The sequence below is a fragment of the Crinia signifera genome, chromosome 6 (assembly GCF_055691185.1).
Source record: "Crinia signifera chromosome 6, ASM5569118v1, whole genome shotgun sequence".
Classification (NCBI taxonomy): Eukaryota; Metazoa; Chordata; class Amphibia; order Anura; family Myobatrachidae; genus Crinia; species Crinia signifera.
In genome coordinates this window covers 71,044,263-71,066,594 of record NC_139222.1, presented here as the reverse complement: position 1 = coordinate 71,066,594, position 22,332 = coordinate 71,044,263, and the positions used below count along the sequence as shown (strand labels likewise).

General features: G+C 43.7%; 1 protein-coding gene across 1 annotated transcript in view; it reads left to right on the top strand.

Moving 5' to 3' along the window:
• PLAC9 (placenta associated 9) overlaps window positions 1-19,210 on the top strand; it is a 42,590-nt gene extending 23,380 nt beyond the window's left edge. The window contains exons 2-4 of the mRNA XM_083146279.1: window positions 1,464-1,555; window positions 16,472-16,595; window positions 18,946-19,210. Coding sequence (XP_083002405.1) covers window positions 1,464-1,555; window positions 16,472-16,595; window positions 18,946-18,956 — 227 coding nt within the window. The 3' untranslated portion in view covers window positions 18,957-19,210. The remainder of the gene's footprint in view (window positions 1-1,463; window positions 1,556-16,471; window positions 16,596-18,945) is intronic.
• Window positions 19,211-22,332: the final 3,122 nt, after the last annotated feature.

Here is a 22,332-nt window from a genome sequence, read left to right as displayed (position 1 = left end):
CTAGATGCTGTGCACAAGCACACAGCATCTATTTACAGAGGCAGAGGGACAAGAGGCATGGATGGCAGCTTACAGTGAATTGCGGGCGCGGGCTTTTGACCGTGGCACTGCGGTAAATCCACACTCCATTTTCCGGGAGCGCGTGGCTACCACAAATGTCAGGAGGCAAATAGAGTCATCATGGCCCCGCCTCTTTTACCAGTAATCTGGCCATGTTGGGGAGGAGAGGCTTAAATATCGCAATCTCACAGTCACACCCCCCGTTTCTCCCCAATTTTCCATAAGCAATCCACCCCCCCTCCCCCAATCCCGCACCAAGCCCTCTGCTATGCCAACCTGGCTGCCACCTCCCAGATTGTCAGCAAAAATTAAGCAAAATAACTATGGCCACCTGGTAATACTGTCAGTAGTATCAGCATCTCACAATAAATGATACGTTTTGGTGCATTTTGATACTTGTTTGGTATTTTTTTTGCTTAATATATAACAAAACAAACAAACAAATATATGATATAATGAAGTTCTGTTTGTAATTTGAAATAAACAAACACAGCTGTGTATCTTTTGGTACTTGGGATTATAATCCCAACTAAAGTACTGCAATAAACACTGCTTACACTGGAAATGCAGCTGCAGTAAATATTTAGATCTGTAGTATGGGAGAGTAACCTTACCGTTGCAGCATCTCTGAGGTGAGTATAACACCAGCACCTAGTGGAGAAAGTAAAATGAGCAATGTCAACAATAAAGACTAACAGCAAAATAAACGAAGGAATAAACTCATTTATCTAAAGACAAATCAAAAAAGTGCATAGCGAGTTAGAATTTTTATCGTCAAGCTCAGGACAATGCATGCAAAATGGTTAAGACGTGACTGATATAAATAGGAAAACAAATGCCCAACCCAGCACTTCCCAGAAATCCCAGTAGATGCCAAGGCAACACACTGGAAGTATGTTAGCAGAAGTGACTGCATGTGAATGCAATGTGACAACTATTTAATGGCCAAAAGTCAGAAACAGTCAAAACGAGATGAAAAACAAGTCTTGGTAACAGTAGAGCGTCCTACACAGCTGAAGAACGAAAACATTGTGGATAATAGACTCTGTACATATACACAGTACTGTGCAAAGATTTAGATAGGTGTGGGAAATAATGCTGCAAAGTATTAAGGACACCATTTATCCTGACCAAATCCCCTACTCCATTTGCTGAAATTCAGCCCCAAACTTGCAATAAACTTCCACCATCCTTCACTGTTGCTTGCATACACATTATTATTGTACCACCCTTCGGCGAACAAACTGCCTTCATTTTGATTCCTCATCTCAGAGCACCTGACATAACTTTTCTGCAACACAATTCCTATATTTCTATAAGATCATGGAAGCTTGAATGTCGGCGGTGTGGGGAAAATACGTAATGAATAGTGAGTTGATATTTATTCTCATTTTCACCCTTAGCTGCTGACCCAACAAGATCTCTGCAGACAGACAGAGGGAATTGGTGTACTGAACATCGGAGGCTCCACAGCCGACTGGATGTTGTAGAGGAGGTAATATCCAATATTAACGTGACTTAAAGGAGAGTGGTGATAAATATGTAAACTTGTGTCAAAACCCAGAGTGGCTTTCCTCCCAATAGGTTGCCCAGAAAGTAGGAAGAGGGTCCTCAGGTGACGATAAACCAGATTTGAGGATGGCGGTGTCTGCTTATTATAAAGATCATATCGTGTAGACCAGGGGTCCTCAAAACTATTTTGCTCTGGTACCCCATCAGACAATAAAAATAATTACAGGACACCAGTAAGTTACTGCAGAAGGTCATCACATCACGTGTGTAGTCAGCAGACAGCACATACATGGCAGCATTGTGGAGGCACAAACTGATGGGAGGAGTCTAAACAAACAGACAATCAGTGCCGGTGCGAGGCACCAGAGCGCCCCAGGTGGGAGGGGGGGCACTCCGGTGCTCACCCACCCCCCGGGCGCTGTACAGGAGGGGGTGCTGGTAATTGCAGCGGCAGGCCGCCGCGGCGTTCCGGGGCGGGGATGCCCGGTGTGATGCGGCGGCAGGCTTCCGTGTCATTTCCCAGGAGTGTGGGGGGGTGAAGAGGGGGATATAGGAGGCCGCCAGTGCCACTCACCTCTTTGCTCCCTGCTGCACTCTGGCGCCCTCCAGTGGCCGGCACCCTAGGCAAATGCCTAGAGCTGCCTAGTGGTGGCGCCGGCCCTGCAGACAATGCAACAGATCTATCAGACTCCTTGTATCCTTGACTGAGATTAGAAAGGTCATCAGCTTGATGGTCATCAGCTTGATGGTCAGCAACATGGAGTTGCGACCCCATGCTTAGAAGGTTGGGACCCACTTTGGGGTCAGGACCCACAGTTTGAGAACCGCTGGTGTAGACAATCCCAGGGCTGGTTCGTCACTGGAAAATGTAGAAGTTGTAGTCTCTGGTGATGTGGGCTAGGAGGCAACATCAGGAACAGCTAACGAATTTCACTGCCCCTGCAACTTGAAAAAAAAAAGCTACAGGGGCAGCGAAACGCATTAGGGTTCCTGATTTTGCCTCATGTTGCCTCCTAGCCCATATCAACAGAGACTATGACTTCTACGTTTGCCAGTGACCGGACCAGCCTTGCAATTGTCCAAACTATATGAACTTTAACATCAAGCAGACAACACCATCCTCCAAGCTGGCTTATCTTCACCAAAGAACCCTCTTCCTACTTTACAGCACAACCGATTGGGAGTAATGCCATCTCCACCAGGCAACTCCGGATACTAAGAGGGAGAGGAATGCTTTAAAAATGAGCTGCAAATTCAGTGGATAACCAATACAGGGGCCTAATAGGAATGGACATGGACATTCGATTACTAATACCGGATCCATCAGGTGACTATACACTATACATTGCGCTATATAAATTAAACATTATACTTACTTCCTATTTAGCACACCAACAACTAATTTTATTCATATCTTATTTTTATTTTATGTTTTTACAATTGTGTTATTAAATTGCCTAGTAATGTGAACTGTGGCGCACAGTGAATATATTTAGCGCAGTTGCTCCAGTCTCCACCCTACTGCTGTTTTTCATATCACATATAGGGGTCTACTCTATTCATTATGTAAAAAATGTGTCTGGTGAAAGCTACGTTTTTAACTGGCTGTAAGTTCAATAAGCATTTCAGAGGCATTCCTCATGCATCATTAACTATGGCATTACTCCTGAAAAGCTTTTCTTTCTGCAGATTCAGCTTTTCAGATGGGTGTTATTTTTACCCTTGTGCCTTTAATGTTTTACTATGAAGTGCAACCAGCCTGGAGTGGACACAGTGAACTATTGTCAATATGAGGCGCTAGCCGGAGGAATCTGAAAAGATCTCTTTCCTGCACAACCTGCTGTGTAAATATGCCACCTTGTGAAACCACTATGGGCGGTATTCAATGAGCCTGATTCGCCATGTTTTTATGGCGAATTTGTGCTGTTTGGCGAATTTTGACAAAAACGGTGAATCACCCTATTAAATGAGCAGATGGCGAATACATTTCAAGTTTTTTTTCGCCATGATTCACCGAGTAGCAATCGCTATCTTTTTATGGAGAAGTGGAATGTGAACTTTTAAAATAAAGTGTTTTGTTTTTTACATTTGGTGTCAAAAAATCAGGAATTTTATTCTGAGGAGGGACATGCTATTTTTATTCATGTGCTGTAAGAACATGAATATATATTTAATTTAAAAAAAAAAATATTATTTTTTATTTATTTTTTTACACAGCAGCCAGCAGGGGGCGCCGGAGCCGAGCCGCTCATTAGATATTCATATATTCACTGCACCCGATCGTTATGATTGGGTGTAGTGAATATACGCGGTCCCCTGCTGGCACCCCCGGGGGGCAGCCTGTGCTGCCTGGCACTCGGGGAGCCCACCTCCCCCCCACAAACGTTCTGGGGCAGGCAGAGAGACTTCCATCTCTCTGCCTGCCACCGTCCTCAGGCTCCCTGCGGTGTTTGCCGCAGGAGCTCATATTCGCCGGTCAGGGGCCGGCGAGGCTCCGGAACGTGGCGAATGTGCAGCGAATCCGAAAAAGGATTCGCTGCACCTCGCCGGTATTCACATTGAATACCGCCCTATATCGGGACCATGTGCCCAGGATTTCACAAGTGTGTCTCCCCCCCCACACACACACTTAATTTCTACAAAAGTCATTTACACCTACTTTGCAGAAATTAGGGGATGATAAATAGATCCCATAATGAGGAATGTGTGTTATGAAGCTTCACTGTGTATGTATGTATAACAACCTACCTGTCCAATTTATTTATTGGTGTGGATCTAAAGGTCGATGTTGACAAAAGGTTGACATTCACTAAGTCAATACAAGTAAAAGCTCAACATGAAAAAGGTTGACTCACAAAAAGGACCAGATGAGTTTTTCACAGTTTTTTTGTGTCTAAAGGGCCCCATACATCAGCAATTCATTGTGACAATTTTCAGATATGGAGATGATTGCCACAATTAATTTTAGATGTGTGGGCTCCCCCTTTTGGCAATCCCAATCAAAATCGCCAATCGATTGCTTAATCAGGTTTTTAACCCCTTCCCGACATTTGACGTACATTTACGTCATGGTCGGGATGTACTTCCCGACACATGGCATAAATGTACGTCATGCCATTAAACTGTCACCGCGTCTATAGACGCGGTGACAGAGGGACGATGTCTGCTGTCCCTGACAGCAGACATCTTCCCTCATTGCCCAGGGGGGGCAGCGATGCCCCCACCCATCGGCGATCGCTGTGATTGGCTGTTCAATGTGAACAGCCAATTACAGCGTTTTCTGTGTACCGGCGAATAACGTTCGCCGGTGACACAGGAATCGGTGGTGATTGGTGCTGTTAAGTACAGCACCAATCACCACTGGGTGTAAGGGTGTCACTGGTGGTCACCCCACCTCACCCCACCTGCCCCCAAAGGCTGTGATTGGTCCGTCGGACCGATGGACCAATCACAGCCATTACACCTCAAATAAAATAACGGAGACAGCCCTGCAGCCGCCATTCCGGTCAGGAACAGCGTGCAGAGCGGTCTCCGTGCCCATCTGTGCCTATACTGACCTGATCAGCGTTGGTGGCATCCGTGCTGCCAGCTCCTGCTGTGCGTGTGTTGCTGGTGCTGCTGCTGCAGCAGCGTCATTGTGTCAGAGATTTAAATTGTGTGATATAATTTTGTATCTGCTGCCCCCTGCTGCCCCCCTTTTGTGCTGATCAGTGTAAACTAACTGATCAGCATTTTTTTGGGGGTGCAGGGTTTTTTTTTTTATATATACCCTGTCAGGTTGCACTCACAGTTGTGTGCCTGCTGCCCCTCACTGCTAATCAGTGTTGCATCACTGATCAGCAGTTTTTTTTTTTTTTAGGGTGCTGTGGGGGGGGGGGGGGGGTTTAAAATTTTTTTACACCCACGGTGCTTTTGTGGGTGTCCTGTGCCCGCTGAGCGCTGATCAGTGACGGACGTTACTGACCAACATCTGTGCTCAATTTTTGGCGCAGGAGCTTTTTTTTTTTCTTTTAACTTACACGTGTTAAAGCACTACATACCCCCCGTGTTGAAATAAAGTTTGTACCCCCCCCCCCCTACACTTTACACGCCTACACAAAAATAATAAAAATGTCCCAATCATCGCAAAGACTGTTTTCAGCGGAGGAGGCATATGCCCTTATTGCCTCTGACACTGACACAGCCAGTGAAGAAAGCGATGAATTTGCATTCGTCTTAAGCTCCTCTTCCTCCTCTAGTGATGAGGGACCCCCTCAAAGACGCCCCCGTAGAGCAGCTGAGACCCCCCCCCCCCAATGATTGATCTCGTATGGACCCCACCACCAGACAATTTTGAGCCCCAGGTTCCTGAGTTTTTGGCCAACCCAGGAATCCAATTTGATACTACAGGCCTCAAAGAAATTGACTTTTTCAAAGTCTTTTTCTCTGATGATTTTATAAATTTAATGGTGGACCAAAGTAATTTATATGCCCAGCAGTTTATTGCCCAATACCCCACGTCATCATTTGCTAGGTGGACCCCTGTAGATGCAGTAGAGATGATGACGTTTTGGGGTCTGGTGTTACATATGGGCATAGTTAAAAAGCCAGAAATTAGGCAATATTGGAGTACAGATGTATCTGTACAGCACCCCACTTCATCGTATGGCCATGACCCGGACTCGTTTTGAGACGATCCTTAAATTTTTGCATTACAACGATAATGCACAGTGCCCACCCAGAGATGATCCCACCTTTGACCGGCTATTCAAAGTCAGGCCGGTCATTGATCATTTCAGCGCCAAATTTGCTGAGATGTACATCCCCCAAAAATTCATTTGTGTAGACGAGTCACTTATACATTTTAAAGGAAGGGTTAAATTCCGCCAGTACCTTCCCAATAAGAGGGCAAGGTATGGCATAAAAATGTATAAGCTGTGCGAAAGTACCTCAGGGTACACCCACAGGTTTAGGGTATATGAAGGGAAGGACACAAGAATTGAACCGCCAGAATGCCCCCCCTCCCTCGTAGGTGTTAGTGGAAAGATTGTCTGGGATTTAGTGCACCCCTTCCTGGATAAGGGTTATCACCTCTATGTGGATAACTTTTACACCAGCATCCCCCTGTTTAAGGCCCTTGGTTCAAGAGGTACAGCAGCTTGCGGTACTGTGCGCAAGAACCAAAGAGGCCTCCCAAAAACGCACGTTGCCCAATTACTGAGAAAGGGTGAAAGCAGGGCAATATGCACCGAAAATATGTTGTTGGTCAAATATAAGGACAAGAGGGATGTCCTTATACTGACAACAATTCACGGAGACAGTACCACCTCTGTCCCTGTACGAGGTACCAGTACCCACACCTCAAAACCTAATTGTATCCTGGATTACAAATAGTACATGGGCGGAGTGGATCTTTCAGATCAGGTACTGAAGCCGTACAGTGCCCTGCGGAAAACAAAAATCTGGTACAAGAAGCTGGCCGTGTATATCATCCAGATGGCACTGTGGGGGTTATTCTAGTCCATTCTTTCTGACAAAATCCTTCTTAGATGGACAAAACCATGTGCACTGCGGGTGGGGCAGATGTAACTTGTGCAGAGAGAATTAGATTTGGGTGGGGTTTTTCTTCAAAGTGAGATCTATATTGAAGTGTAAAATCATGCAGTCAGTATTTTCCCTGCACAGAAACAAAATAACTCACCCAAATCTAATTCTCTCTGCACATGTTACATCTGCCCCCCTGCAGTGCACATGGTTTTGTCCATTTAAGAAGGATTTTGTCAGAAAGAATGAACTAGAATAAACCCCTGTATAACGCTTACGTACTATTCCGTTCTACCAGCCAGACGGGGACATTTATGCACTTTCAAGAGGAAGTCATAAAGGGCCTAATATTTGGGAACCAGCAGGCAGAGGGCCCCAGTACTTCTAGTACTGGCCCCAGTACTTCTAGTACTGGCCCCCGTATTGTATCAGGGCAGCATTTTCCTAACGAAATCCCCTCCACTGGAAAAAAGGGCAGGACACAAAAAAGGTGCAAAGTTTGCTATAAAAAGGGAATACGAAAGCAAACTATTTTCCACTGTGAAACTTGCCCCGACAAAACCGGCCTATGTATGAAGGAGTGCTTTAAAATATACCACACATCTATGGATTATTAGGTTCATCATTTCACCGTGCTTCGGGGGTCTTGCTAATGCGACATAGCACCCACCATTCATTCCACCAGAATGTGTGCTGCAAAATCCAAATATCACTCCTTCTGAGTCCTGCCATGCACCCAAATGGTAGTTTTTGGTCACATATGAGGCATTGCCGTACTCGGGAGAAATTGGGGCACAGATTTTGGGGTGCTTTGTCTCCTTCATTCCTTGTGAAAATGAAAAATTTTGAGCCAGAACTGCATTTTTGTGTAAAAAATGTAATTGTTCATTTTCACAGCCCAGTTGTACCAAAATTGGTGAAACCCCTGGGGGTTTGAAATGTACACTATACCCCTAGATGAATTCCTGAGGGGTGTAGTTTGCAAAATGGGGTCACTTGTGGGGGGGGTTCCACTGTATTGGTGCTTCGGGGGTCTTGCTAATTCGACATAGCACCCACCATTCATTCCACCAGAATCTGTGCTGCAAAATCCAAATATCACTCCTTCCCTTCTGAGTCCTGCCATTTTTTGGTCACATATGAGGCATTGCCGTACTCGGGAGAAATTGGGGCACAGATTTTGGGGTGCTTTGTCTCCTTCATTCCTTGTGAAAATTAAAAATTTTGAGCCAGAACTGCATTTTTGTGTAAAAAAATTTAATTTTTCATTTTCACAGCCCAGTTGTACCAAAATTGGTGAAACCCCTGGGGGTTTGAAATGTACACTATACCCCTAGATGAATTCCCTGAGGGGTGTAGTTTGCAAAATGGGGTCACTTGTGGGGGGGTTCCACTGTATTGGTGCTTCGGGGGTCTTGCTAATGCGACATAGCACCCACCATTCATTCCACCAGAATCTGTGCTGCAAAATCCAAATATCACTCCTTCCCTTCTGAGTCCTGCCATTTTTTGGTCACATATGAGGCATTGCCGTACTCGGGAGAAATTGGGGCACAAATTTTGGGGTGCTTTGTCTCCTTCATTCCTTGTGAAAATTAAAAATTTTGAGCCAGAACTGCATTTTTGTGTAAAAAAATTTAATTTTTCATTTTCACAGCCCAGTTGTACCAAAATTGGTGAAACCCCTGGGGGTTTGAAATGTACACTATACCCCTAGATGAATTCCCTGAGGGGTGTAGTTTGCAAAATGGGGTCACTTGTGGGGGGGTTCCACTGTATTGGTGCTTCGGGGGTCTTGCTAATGCGACATAGCACCCACCATTCATTCCACCAGAATCTGTGCTGCAAAATCCAAATATCACTCCTTCCCTTCTGAGTCCTGCCATGCACCCAAATGGTATTTTTTGGTCACATATGAGGCATTGCCGTACTCGGGAGAAATTGGGGCACAGATTTTGGGGTGCTTTGTCTCCTTCATTCCTTGTGAAAATGAAAAATTTTGAGCCAGAATTGCATTTTTGTGTAAAAAAATTTAATTTTTTTATTTTCACAGCCCAGTTGTACCAAAATTGGTGAAACCCCTGGGGGTTTGAAATGTACACTATACCCCTAGATGAATTCCCTGAGGGGTGTAGTTTGCAAAATGGGGTCACTTGTGGGGGGGTTCCACTGTATTGGTGCTTCGGGGGTCTTGCTAATGCGACATAGCACCCACCATTCATTCCACCAGAATCTGTGCTGCAAAATCCAAATATCACTCCTTCCCTTCTGAGTCCTGCCATGCACCCAAATGGTATTTTTTGGTCACATATGAGGAATTGCCGTACTCGGGAGAAATTGGGGCACAGATTTTGGGGTGCTTTGTCTCCTTCATTTCTTGTGAAAATGAAAAATTTTGAGCCAGAACTGCATTTTTGTGTAAAAAAATTTAATTTTTCATTTTCACAGCCCAGTTGTACCAAAATTGGTGAAACCCCTGGGGGTTTGAAATGTACACTATACCCCTAGATGAATTCCCTGAGGGGTGTAGTTTGCAAAATGGGGTCACTTGTGGGGGGGTTCCACTGTATTGGTGCTTCGGGGGTCTTGCTAATGCGACATAGCACCCACCATTCATTCCACCAGAATGTGTGCTGCAAAATCCAAATATCACTCCTTCCCTTCTGAGTCCTGCCATGCACCCAAATGGTTTTTTTTGGTCACATATGAGGCATTGCCGTACTCGGGAGAAATTGGGGCACAGATTTTGGGGTGCTTTGTCTCCTTCATTCCTTGTGAAAATGAAAAATTTTGAGCCAGAACTGCATTTTTGTGTAAAAAATGTAATTTTTCATTTTCACAGCCCAGTTGTACCACAATTGGTGAAACCCCTGGGGGTTTGAAATGTACACTATACCCCTAGATGAATTCCCTGAGGGGTGTAGTTTGCAAAATGGGGTCACTTGTGGGGGGGTTCCACTGTATTGGTGCTTCGGGGGTCTTGCTAATGCGACATAGCACCCACCATTCATTCCACCAGAATCTGTGCTGCAAAATCCAAATATCACTCCTTCCCTTCTGAGTCCTGCCATGCACCCAAATGGTATTTTTTGGTCACATATGAGGCATTGCCGTACTCGGGAGAAATTGGGGCACAGATTTTGGGGTGCTTTGTCTCCTTCATTCCTTGTGAAAATGAAAAATTTTGAGCCAGAATTGCATTTTTGTGTAAAAAAATTTAATTTTTCATTTTCACAGCCCAGTTGTACCAAAATTGGTGAAACCCCTGGGGGTTTGAAATGTACACTATACCCCTAGATGAATTCCCTGAGGGGTGTAGTTTGCAAAATGGGGTCACTTGTGGGGGGGTTCCACTGTATTGGTGCTTCGGGGGTCTTGCTAATGCGACATAGCACCCACCATTCATTCCACCAGAATCTGTGCTGCAAAATCCAAATATCACTCCTTCCCTTCTGAGTCCTGCCATGCACCCAAATGGTATTTTTTGGTCACATATGAGGCATTGCCGTACTCGGGAGAAATTGGGGCACAGATTTTGGGGTGCTTTGTCTCCTTCATTTCTTGTGAAAATGAAAAATTTTGAGCCAGAACTGCATTTTTGTGTAAAAAAATTTAATTTTTCATTTTCACAGCCCAGTTGTACCAAAATTGGTGAAACCCCTGGGGGTTTGAAATGTACACTATACCCCTAGATGAATTCCCTGAGGGGTGTAGTTTGCAAAATGGGGTCACTTGTGGGGGGGTTCCACTGTATTGGTGCTTCGGGGGTCTTGCTAATGCGACATAGCACCCACCATTCATTCCACCAGAATGTGTGCTGCAAAATCCAAATATCACTCCTTCCCTTCTGAGTCCTGCCATGCACCCAAATGGTATTTTTTGGTCACATATGAGGCATTGCCGTACTCGGGAGAAATTGGGGCACAGATTTTGGGGTGCTTTGTCTCCTTCATTCCTTGTGAAAATGAAAAATTTTGAGCCAGAACTGCATTTTTGTGTAAAAAATTTAATTTTTCATTTTCACAGCCCAGTTGTACCACAATTGGTGAAAAACCAGGGGGTTTGAAATGTACACTATACCCCTAGATGAATTCCCTGAGGGGTGTAGTTTGCAAAATGGGGTCACTTGTGGGGGGTTTCCTAACTTTTAGCATCTTATGGTGCCTAGAAACCTACATGGTGCCTAAAAAATAATCTCATAAAAAGGAGGCTCCAAAATCAAGTAGGTGCTCCTTCTATTATGAAGCCTGTGGTTTGGTCAACGTGCACACTAGGGCCACATATAGGATATTTATGAAAACAAAAGAATTGGGGGAATCAATTTTTAGTCACATTTCTCTAGTAAAATCTACTGTGTTCCTTAGAAAAATGTATTAAAATTGAAAATCTGCTAAAAAAATGAAATTTTACCTACACTTTGTTTTAATTCCTGTGAAACACCTAAAGGGTTAACAAACTTCCAAAATGCTGTTTTGAATACTGTGAGGGGTGCAGTTTTTGAAATGGCATCATTTATGGGGGTCTCTCACATACAAGTCCCTCAAAGTCACATCAGAACTGAACTGGTCCCTAAAAAAAAATCAGTGTTTGAAATTTTCTTGAAAATTTGAGTATTTGCTATTCATATTTTAAGCCTCCTAGTGTCCAAAAAAATTAAAAGGAGGTTGAAATAATGATGGAAACATAAAGTATACATATGGTCTATGTTAGTTGCTAACTATTTTGAGTGGTATGATTATTTGTCTCACAAGCAGAAAATTTAACATTTTGCAAATTGCTAAATTTTCAATTTTTTTACGACATTTTGGTATTTTTCACAAAAAAACACAGACTGTATCGACCAAAATTTACCACTAACTTGAAGTACAATGTGTCACGAGAAAAAAATCTCAAAATCACTGGGATAAGTAAAAGCAAAAAAAAGTTATCCCCACTTAAGTGATACATGTCAGATTTGAAAAAAAGGGCTCTGTCAGGAAGGCAAAAACAGGCTGCGTCGGTAAGGGGTCAAACATGTTTAATAATCTGGTATTATCTGCAGATCATTTTTATATGTGTGGGCATTCCCAATTTGTCTTCTTCATCTATTTACATTATGAACAGCAATCGATTGGGCAATTTCCAGATATGAAGATGCAATCTTCAGATGGAAAAATCTGCCGATCACTGAAATAAATCTCTAATGTGTGGGCAAAGTCAGATAGATTGTAAAATCCATTTATCTGGCCAAAAAATCCCTGTATCTGGAAATCCATAAATTGTGATTGCTGATGTATGGGGCCCATAAGTCGACATCTGTTGACATGGACCCCAAATTAGTGTAGTGCGTACTTGGCATTGGAGGCGTAATTACCTTTCGCTGCAATCTCCATTTGCCAGATGCCCACCGCATTGGGCTGTCAGGAGCATGGGACAGCTTCGGCTATTCCAGTCCCTGATCACCTCAGTGGCGTGCCACAGGCCCTGGCTCTGAGGGTGCCCACATATGGTACGTTTTGTGCGCAGTGCTTTTTGTACAAGATCACATCGCATCTGGTTGAAATCGCATTAGATACGCAACAACAGCTTGCAATTTGTACTAGATGCAATTCGATCTAGTACAAAAAGTACAGGCGGCACATACTTTTTTGGCTTTCCATGTGAACTACATGGAAGTGCGCATCACAAGCCAAAAAAAAACACTTGCAATGTGAACTACACACAATGCGGTTTGATCTAAAAAGTTTAAAACGTATCCGAGAATTGCACCATGCGTGGGCACCTTATGCCCCACTAGGAAGATTCTAACTAACTGCCAACAGCCGCAGATTTGTGTTACACTGTGGAACGCAAACCAATAGCAGTCATCTGTTGCAGCTAAGGGCCAGGGGCAGTTAGACATAAGAGGAACCATCAGGGAACCCTAAAGCTGCCTCTGATTTTGTCCCACAGGCTAGATGCAGCCCACTAGGCAATTAGGTCCGACCTAAGTCATCCGGCATCACCTGACAGGTGTTAATTTTTTTTTCCTGTAAGAATCTGAATGCGTGCAACACAGGTAGCAATCTCCAGTCAGGCTGCACTTCTCTGCCACTAAAATGATATATCTGTGTGAGGATACATATGCATTGTTTGCAGATTAGGTTGTGCTATGAGAATAAATTAGGTCATTTACTTAAGATTTTGCATAATACTATATTAGTGGAGCTGCCTGTAACCTTACAGCATCTGCTCATTTGCAGCACAGTATATTGCAGTGTACACAAGCAGAAGTGATGCATCTGTCATGCTGTTGTCCATTGGTTTCCAAGACCACAACCTGATAATGAACAGCTAAAGAAAGAGGAATTCAGAGTGTGTTTGCTCATAGACATGAAGTAGAAAACTGTAGTAATGAGTTTAATTCTTCATGTGTGCTAAATTCAAAGTACATATCGTGTCTGACAGCGCCACCTTGTGCCTGCTATCAGGCTGGACAGGACGTGCCAGGAAATGTTGCAATACGCGTCTGAACTCATATCTATAAATTAACGGTAGCTTATACAGCACAGCAGGTTCCGAGGCCCTTTAAAGTTAGAAATAGGGATAAAACAAACTGGGTAGTAACAGACAGTCATGGTAAGAGGGCCCTGCTCACAAGCTTACACTCTATAGTGAAAAAGTCATGGATACACAAGGATAGGTATTCTGTATTGCACAATGGCCCACCAGATTGTAAAGGTTCTTGGTGGGATGAATGATATGGTGACACAGCAAGGTAAACCAGGGGAAAGAAGGAAAATAAGTGAGCATGTTTGTGCTGTATGGATGTGTAGGCTTGCCTAAAGAGGTGGGTTTTCATGAAACATTTTACGGTTTGTAGACAGGAGTCTTAAGGTGGCCATACACACGCAGATTTATCTGCAGATCTGTCTGGTTGGAACAAAAACCTGGTAATGGATGAGAGCAAATGATATTTGACCATTTGCTTGGAAATGCTGGAAAACTGACAAACTGTCACTCATCCATAACCATGTTTTTGTTCCAACCAGCCAGATCTGCAGATAAATCTTACTAGTGTATGGGCACCTTTATTGTGAGGCATATGGATGAGAGATGCAGATCTTGTGAAGAATGAAGAGGACAAGTTGGGAGACATTTTGAGATAAGAGAAGAGATGTACATTGGTGTAGTTTGATTTATGGCCTTATGTGTAAATAAAAGTATGTAATACTGAATACGGCAGAATACAGGTAACCAATGGAGGGACTGACAGAGCAGCTTTGCAGATAATGAATGTCTGGCTAGGAAGATTAGCCTCGCAGCTGCATTCATGATAGATTGTAGTTGCGGGAGTCTGTATGCGGGAAGACCATTAAGGAGACTATTGCAATAATCAAAGTTGGAGATAACAGCATGGATTATAGTTTTAACAATGTCTTGTGTAAGGTATGGGCGTATTTCGGATATGTTTTTTAGATGTATGATTTTAAGACAGGTTGAATGTAAGGAGTAAAGGGCAGTTCATGAGTCAGAGAGAATGTAGGGCAGGATTGATTGTGTTGTTCTCAACAGTGATAGAGATATCAGGTTGGTAACTGCTATTGGTTGGTGTAAATATAATTAATTCTGTATATGTGATATTCCGTTTAAGGTAGCGAGATGATATCCATGATGAAACAGCAGAAAGGCTTTCAGTGATATGGCCCAATACAGATGGTGATAGGTCTGGGGAGGATAGGTAGATTTGAGTATTATCTGCGTACAAATGATAGCGACATTCAAAAGAGCTTGTTAGTTTGCCAAGAGATGAAGTACAGATTGAGAAAAGCAGAGGCACCAAGACTGAGCCCTGAGGTACTTCAACTGATGGAGGTAGGGAAGTGGCAAGTCTCTCAAATAGCTTGGAAGGGAGTGGAAGCTGAGAGATGGGACAGTAGTTAAACAGTTTAAGTGCATGTTTGAACAGTGAAGGAAAGATACCAGGGGGGGGGGGGGGGGAGGAGGAAGAGAGAGAGAGATTACAGATTTTAGTTAAGGTTGGGATGAGCACAGGAGACAGAGATTTACTTATTTAGGGGAATAGGGTCAAGAGAAGACGTGCTACGATTAGCAGGGGTGCCGAGGGGGGGGGGGGTAGGTACAGTTTACCCGGGCCCAGGCCTGTCAGGGGGGCCCAGGTCTGGACAAAAAGTTTTTTTTTTATTTGGTGGCGAGTGCACAGGGTCTGAGTGCGTCGTAGTCAACTTTTCAGCGGCGGCATTGGGAGTGCGGATGTGGGCCGGCATGGGGGCAGCAGCATCACAAAGGTCCTTCCGCTCTCGGACTCCAGGGCCTGCTGAGAGCTCGCCACGTGATTCGGGAGTTTACTCCTGGCAGAGCATGTTAATCCCATGGCAAAGAGCATGTTAACCCCTGGCAGAAAATTTTAACCCCTGGCAGAAAATTTTAACCCCTGGAAGAGCATGTAACTCTGGGCAGCGCATGTAACCCCTGGCAGAGCAGGTTAATCCCATGGCAAAGAGTATGTTAACCCCTGGTGGAGAATGTTAACACCTGGCAGAGCATGTAACTCCAGGCAGAGTATGTAAACCCATGGCAACGAGCATGTTAACCCCTGGCATCAAGCATGAAGCCCATAGCAATGAGCATTTAGGTAAGTGGAACTTACAAGGGTCAACAGAGTGTGCAGGGAGCTCCGTCCGTGGGGGCCCCAGGAAGTTGTTGTACCGGGTCCCAGGATTTCTCTTGGCGGCCCTGACGATTAGGGGGAAGAGAAAAGTTTGGATACTTCATCGTCATTTGTGGGATCAAAAGAAGAGAATGTGCAAGAGGGTTCAGGTAGGGAATTGAGCAGATCACTGCCTGAGGAGGAGCATACCATTTCAACTCGTATTATAACAATCTTGTCCTTGAAGTAGTAAGGAAGACCTTGTGCACTAACAGTGGCTGGTGAGGGAGGGCTAAAAAGTGATATAAATGTATTAAAGAGTTGTTCGAGGTTAGACGCTTGAGCAGAGACGAAAGCTTGGAAATATGTTTGTTTGGCAGTGTCCAAGGCTTTACAATAGGAGTGGCATGCTTATATGTGAGGAAGTCCACTGGACTACAAGATTTGCGCCATTTATGTTCACCTTTTCCTGTCTGCGATTGGCCACGAGGGTGTGTGTTCTGGTGCCATCGCCAGTGTTAACACAATGTTGCAAGGGCAACTCGCATCATTTACAGGGAATAGGTTCTCGCCGAAGTATAAAATGTTACAGATCACGTTTAAAGGCTATGTACAGAATTTTAAATTAAATGTATTTAATTTATATTTTGCTCAACAATTCAGAAAAATCAACTAAAGTGTAAGCAATTAAAAAGAACCGGATAATGACTGTTCTGATGATCACATCTCCATCCCTCTCCCTTTCAGCGAGTAGAGAAAACGGTGGAGTACATGTATGCCGAAGTGAATTCTTTGCTGGACAGCATTTCAGGAGCTTCCTGGGCACTGCTGCCGGCTCCCAGTGGCCCTCTCTTGGATATGTTTGATGAAGGTTAGTAAATGTATACATGTCCATCAATGTATTTACAGTTAAGTAGCTAAAAGCCGATGGCTTTTGGATAATTGACGTTAACTTTAAACCACATTGGAGAGTTGCCCACTAATAATATCAAATGATCAAGATAAATAGTTTGCTTTGCCGCTGACCATCTTATTTTTTGAAAAATTAATCGTTTGTACACACCAAACAATACCCCAGTCATAAACGATGTAGGCAAAATTTGACCGCATGAACAGATGATAGAGGAGGCCAAGAACGACCCGCGGGAGCACGCATCATTATAGTTTTCCTTCTCACACACACTGAACGATAAGCATGATATCATTAGCAATCTTGTGCAAATCATTGGCCTTCATTGTACAGTGTGCACGGGGCTTTAGATTAGCTGTACAATCTGGCTAATGTATCAACCAATGCAAAAATATTGACAAAAACGGTTTGGATAAATTGGTTAAATCGGACCAGCCAGAATGGACAAATAATCCTCAGGTTTGAACCCACCTTTTAACTGGGTGCACACCAGAGCGAGATGCTGTGGGACCGTCCATCAAAGTGGTGACAAAGTGGACGACCCAATCAACACATATATACACTTACAATCAGCCGCTCAATGTGTCAGTCTCATTACCCAGCTGAACGAGCATTTGAATTTGCCCGTCCAGCTGTGTCATCACTCCCTGCAACAAGTGTGCCGGCATATCTGCTGACATATCTGGCACCACATCTTTCAACTACGACAATTGCAGACATATTCACTCGAACGGCCGATATATCTCAGTGTGTACCAAGCTTTGTGGTGCCTTGACAACAGAGAACTGCCACTGCTATAATTCACAGAGTGTTAAGCAAGCATTTGAGAGCAATTTTCTTAATTTGCAAGCTAATATATTAATGATTACCCAGTCGTTTAGTGTAATTTTAACATTTCAATAGGAAGGTTTTTGTACAACAGTGTACATAAGTAATTGTTTCTGAGATTAAAATAAATGTTATTGATTACTTATCAATGAGACATCTGGAAATTTCACTCATTAAGGGGGGTATTCAATGTTAGGCATGCTCCCGCAGCCATCTCCCGACGGGGGAGATGGCTGCGGGGCCCTATTCAATGCTGTCTTCCCCGAGAAAAGCCGGAAATAGGCGAGCTCCTGGCCGGAGCTCATCTATTTTCGTCATCAACTCGCGGCCACGCCCCCTTCTCGCCGCTCGGCGGCCGGGACATTGAATCCCGACTGCCGAGCTTCAGGCGAGCAAAACGAGAACGGACAGGGGCACGGCTGTCGAGCTTGCTCGACAGCCGTGCCCCTGACATTGAATACCCCCCTAAATCTAAAACTAATAAACCACTTAATAAAAGTGACTTGATATATGCACCAAAAACTGCTTGATCCTATGGTAGAGGATGAAGTGTTCCAATTGCAGAAATCACTGTAGATATAGGGGGAGATGTATCAAGTTTTGGAGAGCAACCTATCAACTTCTGTCATTTATCTAGCAACGTCTTTGAAATGAAAGTGGATTGTTGCCTTTAGGTAATTTCTCCACTTTATCTCGCTCCAAGGGGAGTGGCACATCACCTCCATAGAATCATGTACCATAAGCAATCTATGTCTGGTAAATCAAATACTCCGTCCTATTCAGGAAATGATTGCTTTGCAGTTAGAATTTTTTTTTAATTATTCTTTATTAAAGTTTTGTTACTTTTTCTCACAACAATAAAAAAGAAGACTAACAATTCACATACAACACAGACAATCGTGTACAGTTTTCCTGCTTAATATCCCTATAGACACAGTAATGAATACAATATTTGTATAGAGTGCATATTAACAGTTGCATAATCTAGCAACTACAAAGTAGCAAACAGAGCACAGAACGTGCTTTATTCGTGATGGCAGAAAGCTACCAGGCGCTCTGGCATGTCTATACTCCAGGAAATCGAACTAATAGTATTAACCCCTGAGTATGAAACCCCCAGGTAGGGAGGGAAAAAAAAAAAAAAAAAAAAATTCCCAACCAAGGTTGGTTCCGAATAAAATATGCTCGGCTAAGTCATCTCTAGTGCCTGCTTACATTATTAAGTGACCTATGAAGCACCACCTCTAATATATCTAGTGAACTAGCAGTTAGAATTTTGAATAGTAAATGGTAAATAATACATTCTCTCCTACAAGGTTTTCACAAAATATAGCACAATAGATTTTAGGGTGTTCACAATGAAATGTCAAAATACGTTACATAGCCTGGGATATTTCATTACACATATTTCAAAAGAACCACTAACACATGTTTAAATGAGGAAAACAGTTCCAACCGAACTCTTACACATCTTTTCTTGCAGACTCCAGTTGAAGATCTTCCCCATTCTCCGGTGTACGACATGACCCTCTGCCTTAACACACAAGGTTTTTCTCCAATGTGCACTTTGAAATTATAAAAGTATATTTTTAATTAAACCAAGAGCTTGTGTTCTGGTGCTTTCCAAGTAACTGTGCGGTATGAACTGTTCACTAATGTAACAATTGTACTGGAATTATAAAATAAGAAAAAAACAATCACTTTAAAATGAAAAACTGTTTGTTTCAAATAAAATTTTATATGAATTATTTCTAAAAAGCAGACCATTATTTTCTGCCAAGGTTTCAACATATAACTATATTAAACATTGTTATGTAATGTTATTGGTACTTGTGTATTATAGCGGCGCCCCCGATGTACATCGTACGATGAACGCATCGCATGCCATGTACCCGATGGCATGCGATGCAACGCGATTTTGACCCCCTATACGATTAAAAATCGTATAAGCACCCTAGAGGGTGCTTTTGAGCACCCTAATGGGTGCTTACAATGTTAAATGCACCCCCACGACACCCCCCCACTATAAACGTGAACCCGAGCCACCGAGCCCGAAGCGTGGCGAGCCCCGCGAGGGGACGCGGATACCTTCACAGGTAAACGCGTCCCTTCGCGGGCTTCACAGGTATCCGCGTCCGCTCGCCACGCTTCGGGCTCGGTGGCTCGCTGCGCTCGCCACACTAATCTATTCTCAACTCCACGCCGACGTGGATAGTGGGGGTATGAAAAGGTCGTAGGACGCGTACCGCCGCCGCCCGCCACGCTTCGGGTTCACGTTTATAGTGGGGGGGTGGCGTGGGGGTGCATTTAACATTGTAAGCACCCATTAGGGTGCTTAACATTGTATAAGCACCCATTAGGGTGCTTATACAATGTTTAATCGCATTGCATCGTATGGCATTGTATGCCATGTACAATGGCATACAATTTGAAAATTGTATGCCATCGTACATTAACCAACGAAATCGCGTCGCATCGCATACCATCGCATGCGTTATGGTATGCGATGCGATGGGCGCCACCAAAATACACAAGTACCATGTTATTAGCTATACCACCCAATGCTTTCATTTCAGTTTAAGGATTCTGCACTCAAAGGTGCTGTAATGATTAGCACCAAGATCTTGGGTTTGATTTCCACCATGGGATGTGTGTCAATATAATACAGAATATAGAAACAGGCATGTTCAAAGTGTGGCCCTCCAGCTGTTGTGAAACTACAAATCCCAGCATGCCTTGTCATAGTTTTAGCATTTCTTAATAGCAAAACTGTGGCAAGACATGATGGGACTTCTTTCACAACAACTGAAGGGCCATAGTTTTGACATACCTAGATTATAAGCTCCACTGGGGCTGATGTGATTGACTGGAATATTCTGTAAGAAGCGCTGGTGAATGTGGGGGCGCAGAAAATAAATATCATGACATGATGGATGATTTGCCCTGGTCACTGATTAGGTGCTAGATACTACACGTGAAGCTATAGTATGGTTAACTCATTAAACTGAGGAATTAATGAAGTCACCTGTGCTGCATCCTGGATATCACAAAAACCTGCACTGCAATATTTGATTATTTCTATCTGCTTCTACAAAAAAATATATTTTAGCTTCACTTATTACCTTGAGGATTACTGCTTTAATTACATATATAAGAAGAAACTTTTTATAAGCACTTTGTGTATAACAGATAATATATAAATTTCTGCTTCACCTTCAAGACTGAGCAGAAATGAGCTGAGACCCATCATGCAAAGTCGCCGCACTTTACCTCAAATTTGACACTGAAAGGTTTATTTACAGTATAATGTATATCACCTTGAAATTGCATAGAAATAGTCCAAATAGGACTTAAAAAAACCATAAACTTTTTATAAAGGCAATGAAACACCCCATGTATATCGGTCTTCACATTATAAGTGCATTTCTAAATTTTCTAACAGCAAGCGGACTGAACGTCCATAAAATCTACAACTACAAGTTACCTTATGTTAAAGAGCTTCAGATAAAGGTCTTAAATATACAGTATACATATAAGTTAAGGTGTGTACGCACTGTACTTTTTGCCTTCTGAGGATTTCTGTTAGCCACCTTAAAAGAAAGGCCCCACTGTTTGTCAATGATTTTCTTAATCAGCCCTCTTAATAAAAGTTTCAGACACTGGATATATAGGTTAGACAGTAAATAATCGGTACTTGTTTCCTAGCACGGCATCCATCTCGTTGATTGTATGTCTTAAGTTTAAGGCACTTAAGGCATACAATCAACACGATGGACCCGATTTTGTGTCAATCACCAGCTAATTTATCGGTGAAAGACAAAAATCGGGTTGATCGCATCCATCGCGGCCCCTAATAAGGGGCCGCGATGTGACCGACGTGATCAACCCGATTTTCCCATAGGGAACAATGTTAAATTATTTTTAAAGTGAAAATTGGGTTGATCGCGTCGGTCGCGGGCCATTATAATGGCCCGCGATGCGATCAACCCGATTTTACATAGGTGACAATGTGAAATGGGCCAATATGGCCCATTTTACATTGAATATGGTTAAAAAGTATGTTTAATGCCCCCCCCCCCCCATTGTTAACGCCACCCCACTATTGACGCCAACCCGAAGAGTGGCGAGCGCAGCGAGCCCGCGAGGGGCGGCGGTACGCATCCTGCAACCTTTTCATACCCTACTATCCACGTCGGCGTGGAGTTGATTTTATATAGTGTGGCGAGCGCAGTGAGCCACCGAGCCCGAAGCGTGGCGAGCGCAGCGAGCCCCGCGCGGAGACGCGGATACCTGTGAAGCCCGCGAGGGGACGCTGATACCTGTGAAGCCCGCGAGGGGACGCTGATACCTGTGAAGGTATCCGCGTCCGCTCGCCACGCTTCGGGCTCGGTGGCTCGCTGCGCTCGCCACACTGTAACATAACGCCGCCCCTCGCGGGCTAGCTGCGCTCACCACGCTTCGGGTTGGCGTCAATAGTGGGGTGGCCTTAACAATGGGGGGGGGGGGCATTTGAAACATGAGGGGGGGGGGGTTGGTATTAAAATGGGGGTTTTTGGGGCTTTTTACATTGGAATCAATGTAAAATTGGGTCTCAGGGACCATTTTACATGTGATTTGGTTGGCATGCAATGCGATCGAGTCGATTTCTCCGACCCGATGGATACAATCAAAATCAGTGGTGCCGTGCTAGGAAACAAGTACCAAATAATCAACATTCTAAATAGGCCGAAATGGTCAAAACGTCAATTGTGTCTAACATTGACACAGATTTTTTAAAAATTTTCCAACTTTTTCTTTATTTACCATCCATGTGGAGCATGATTAGGAATATAATCCTTGCCTGATGTGTGGAGTCACATACGACGAAAAA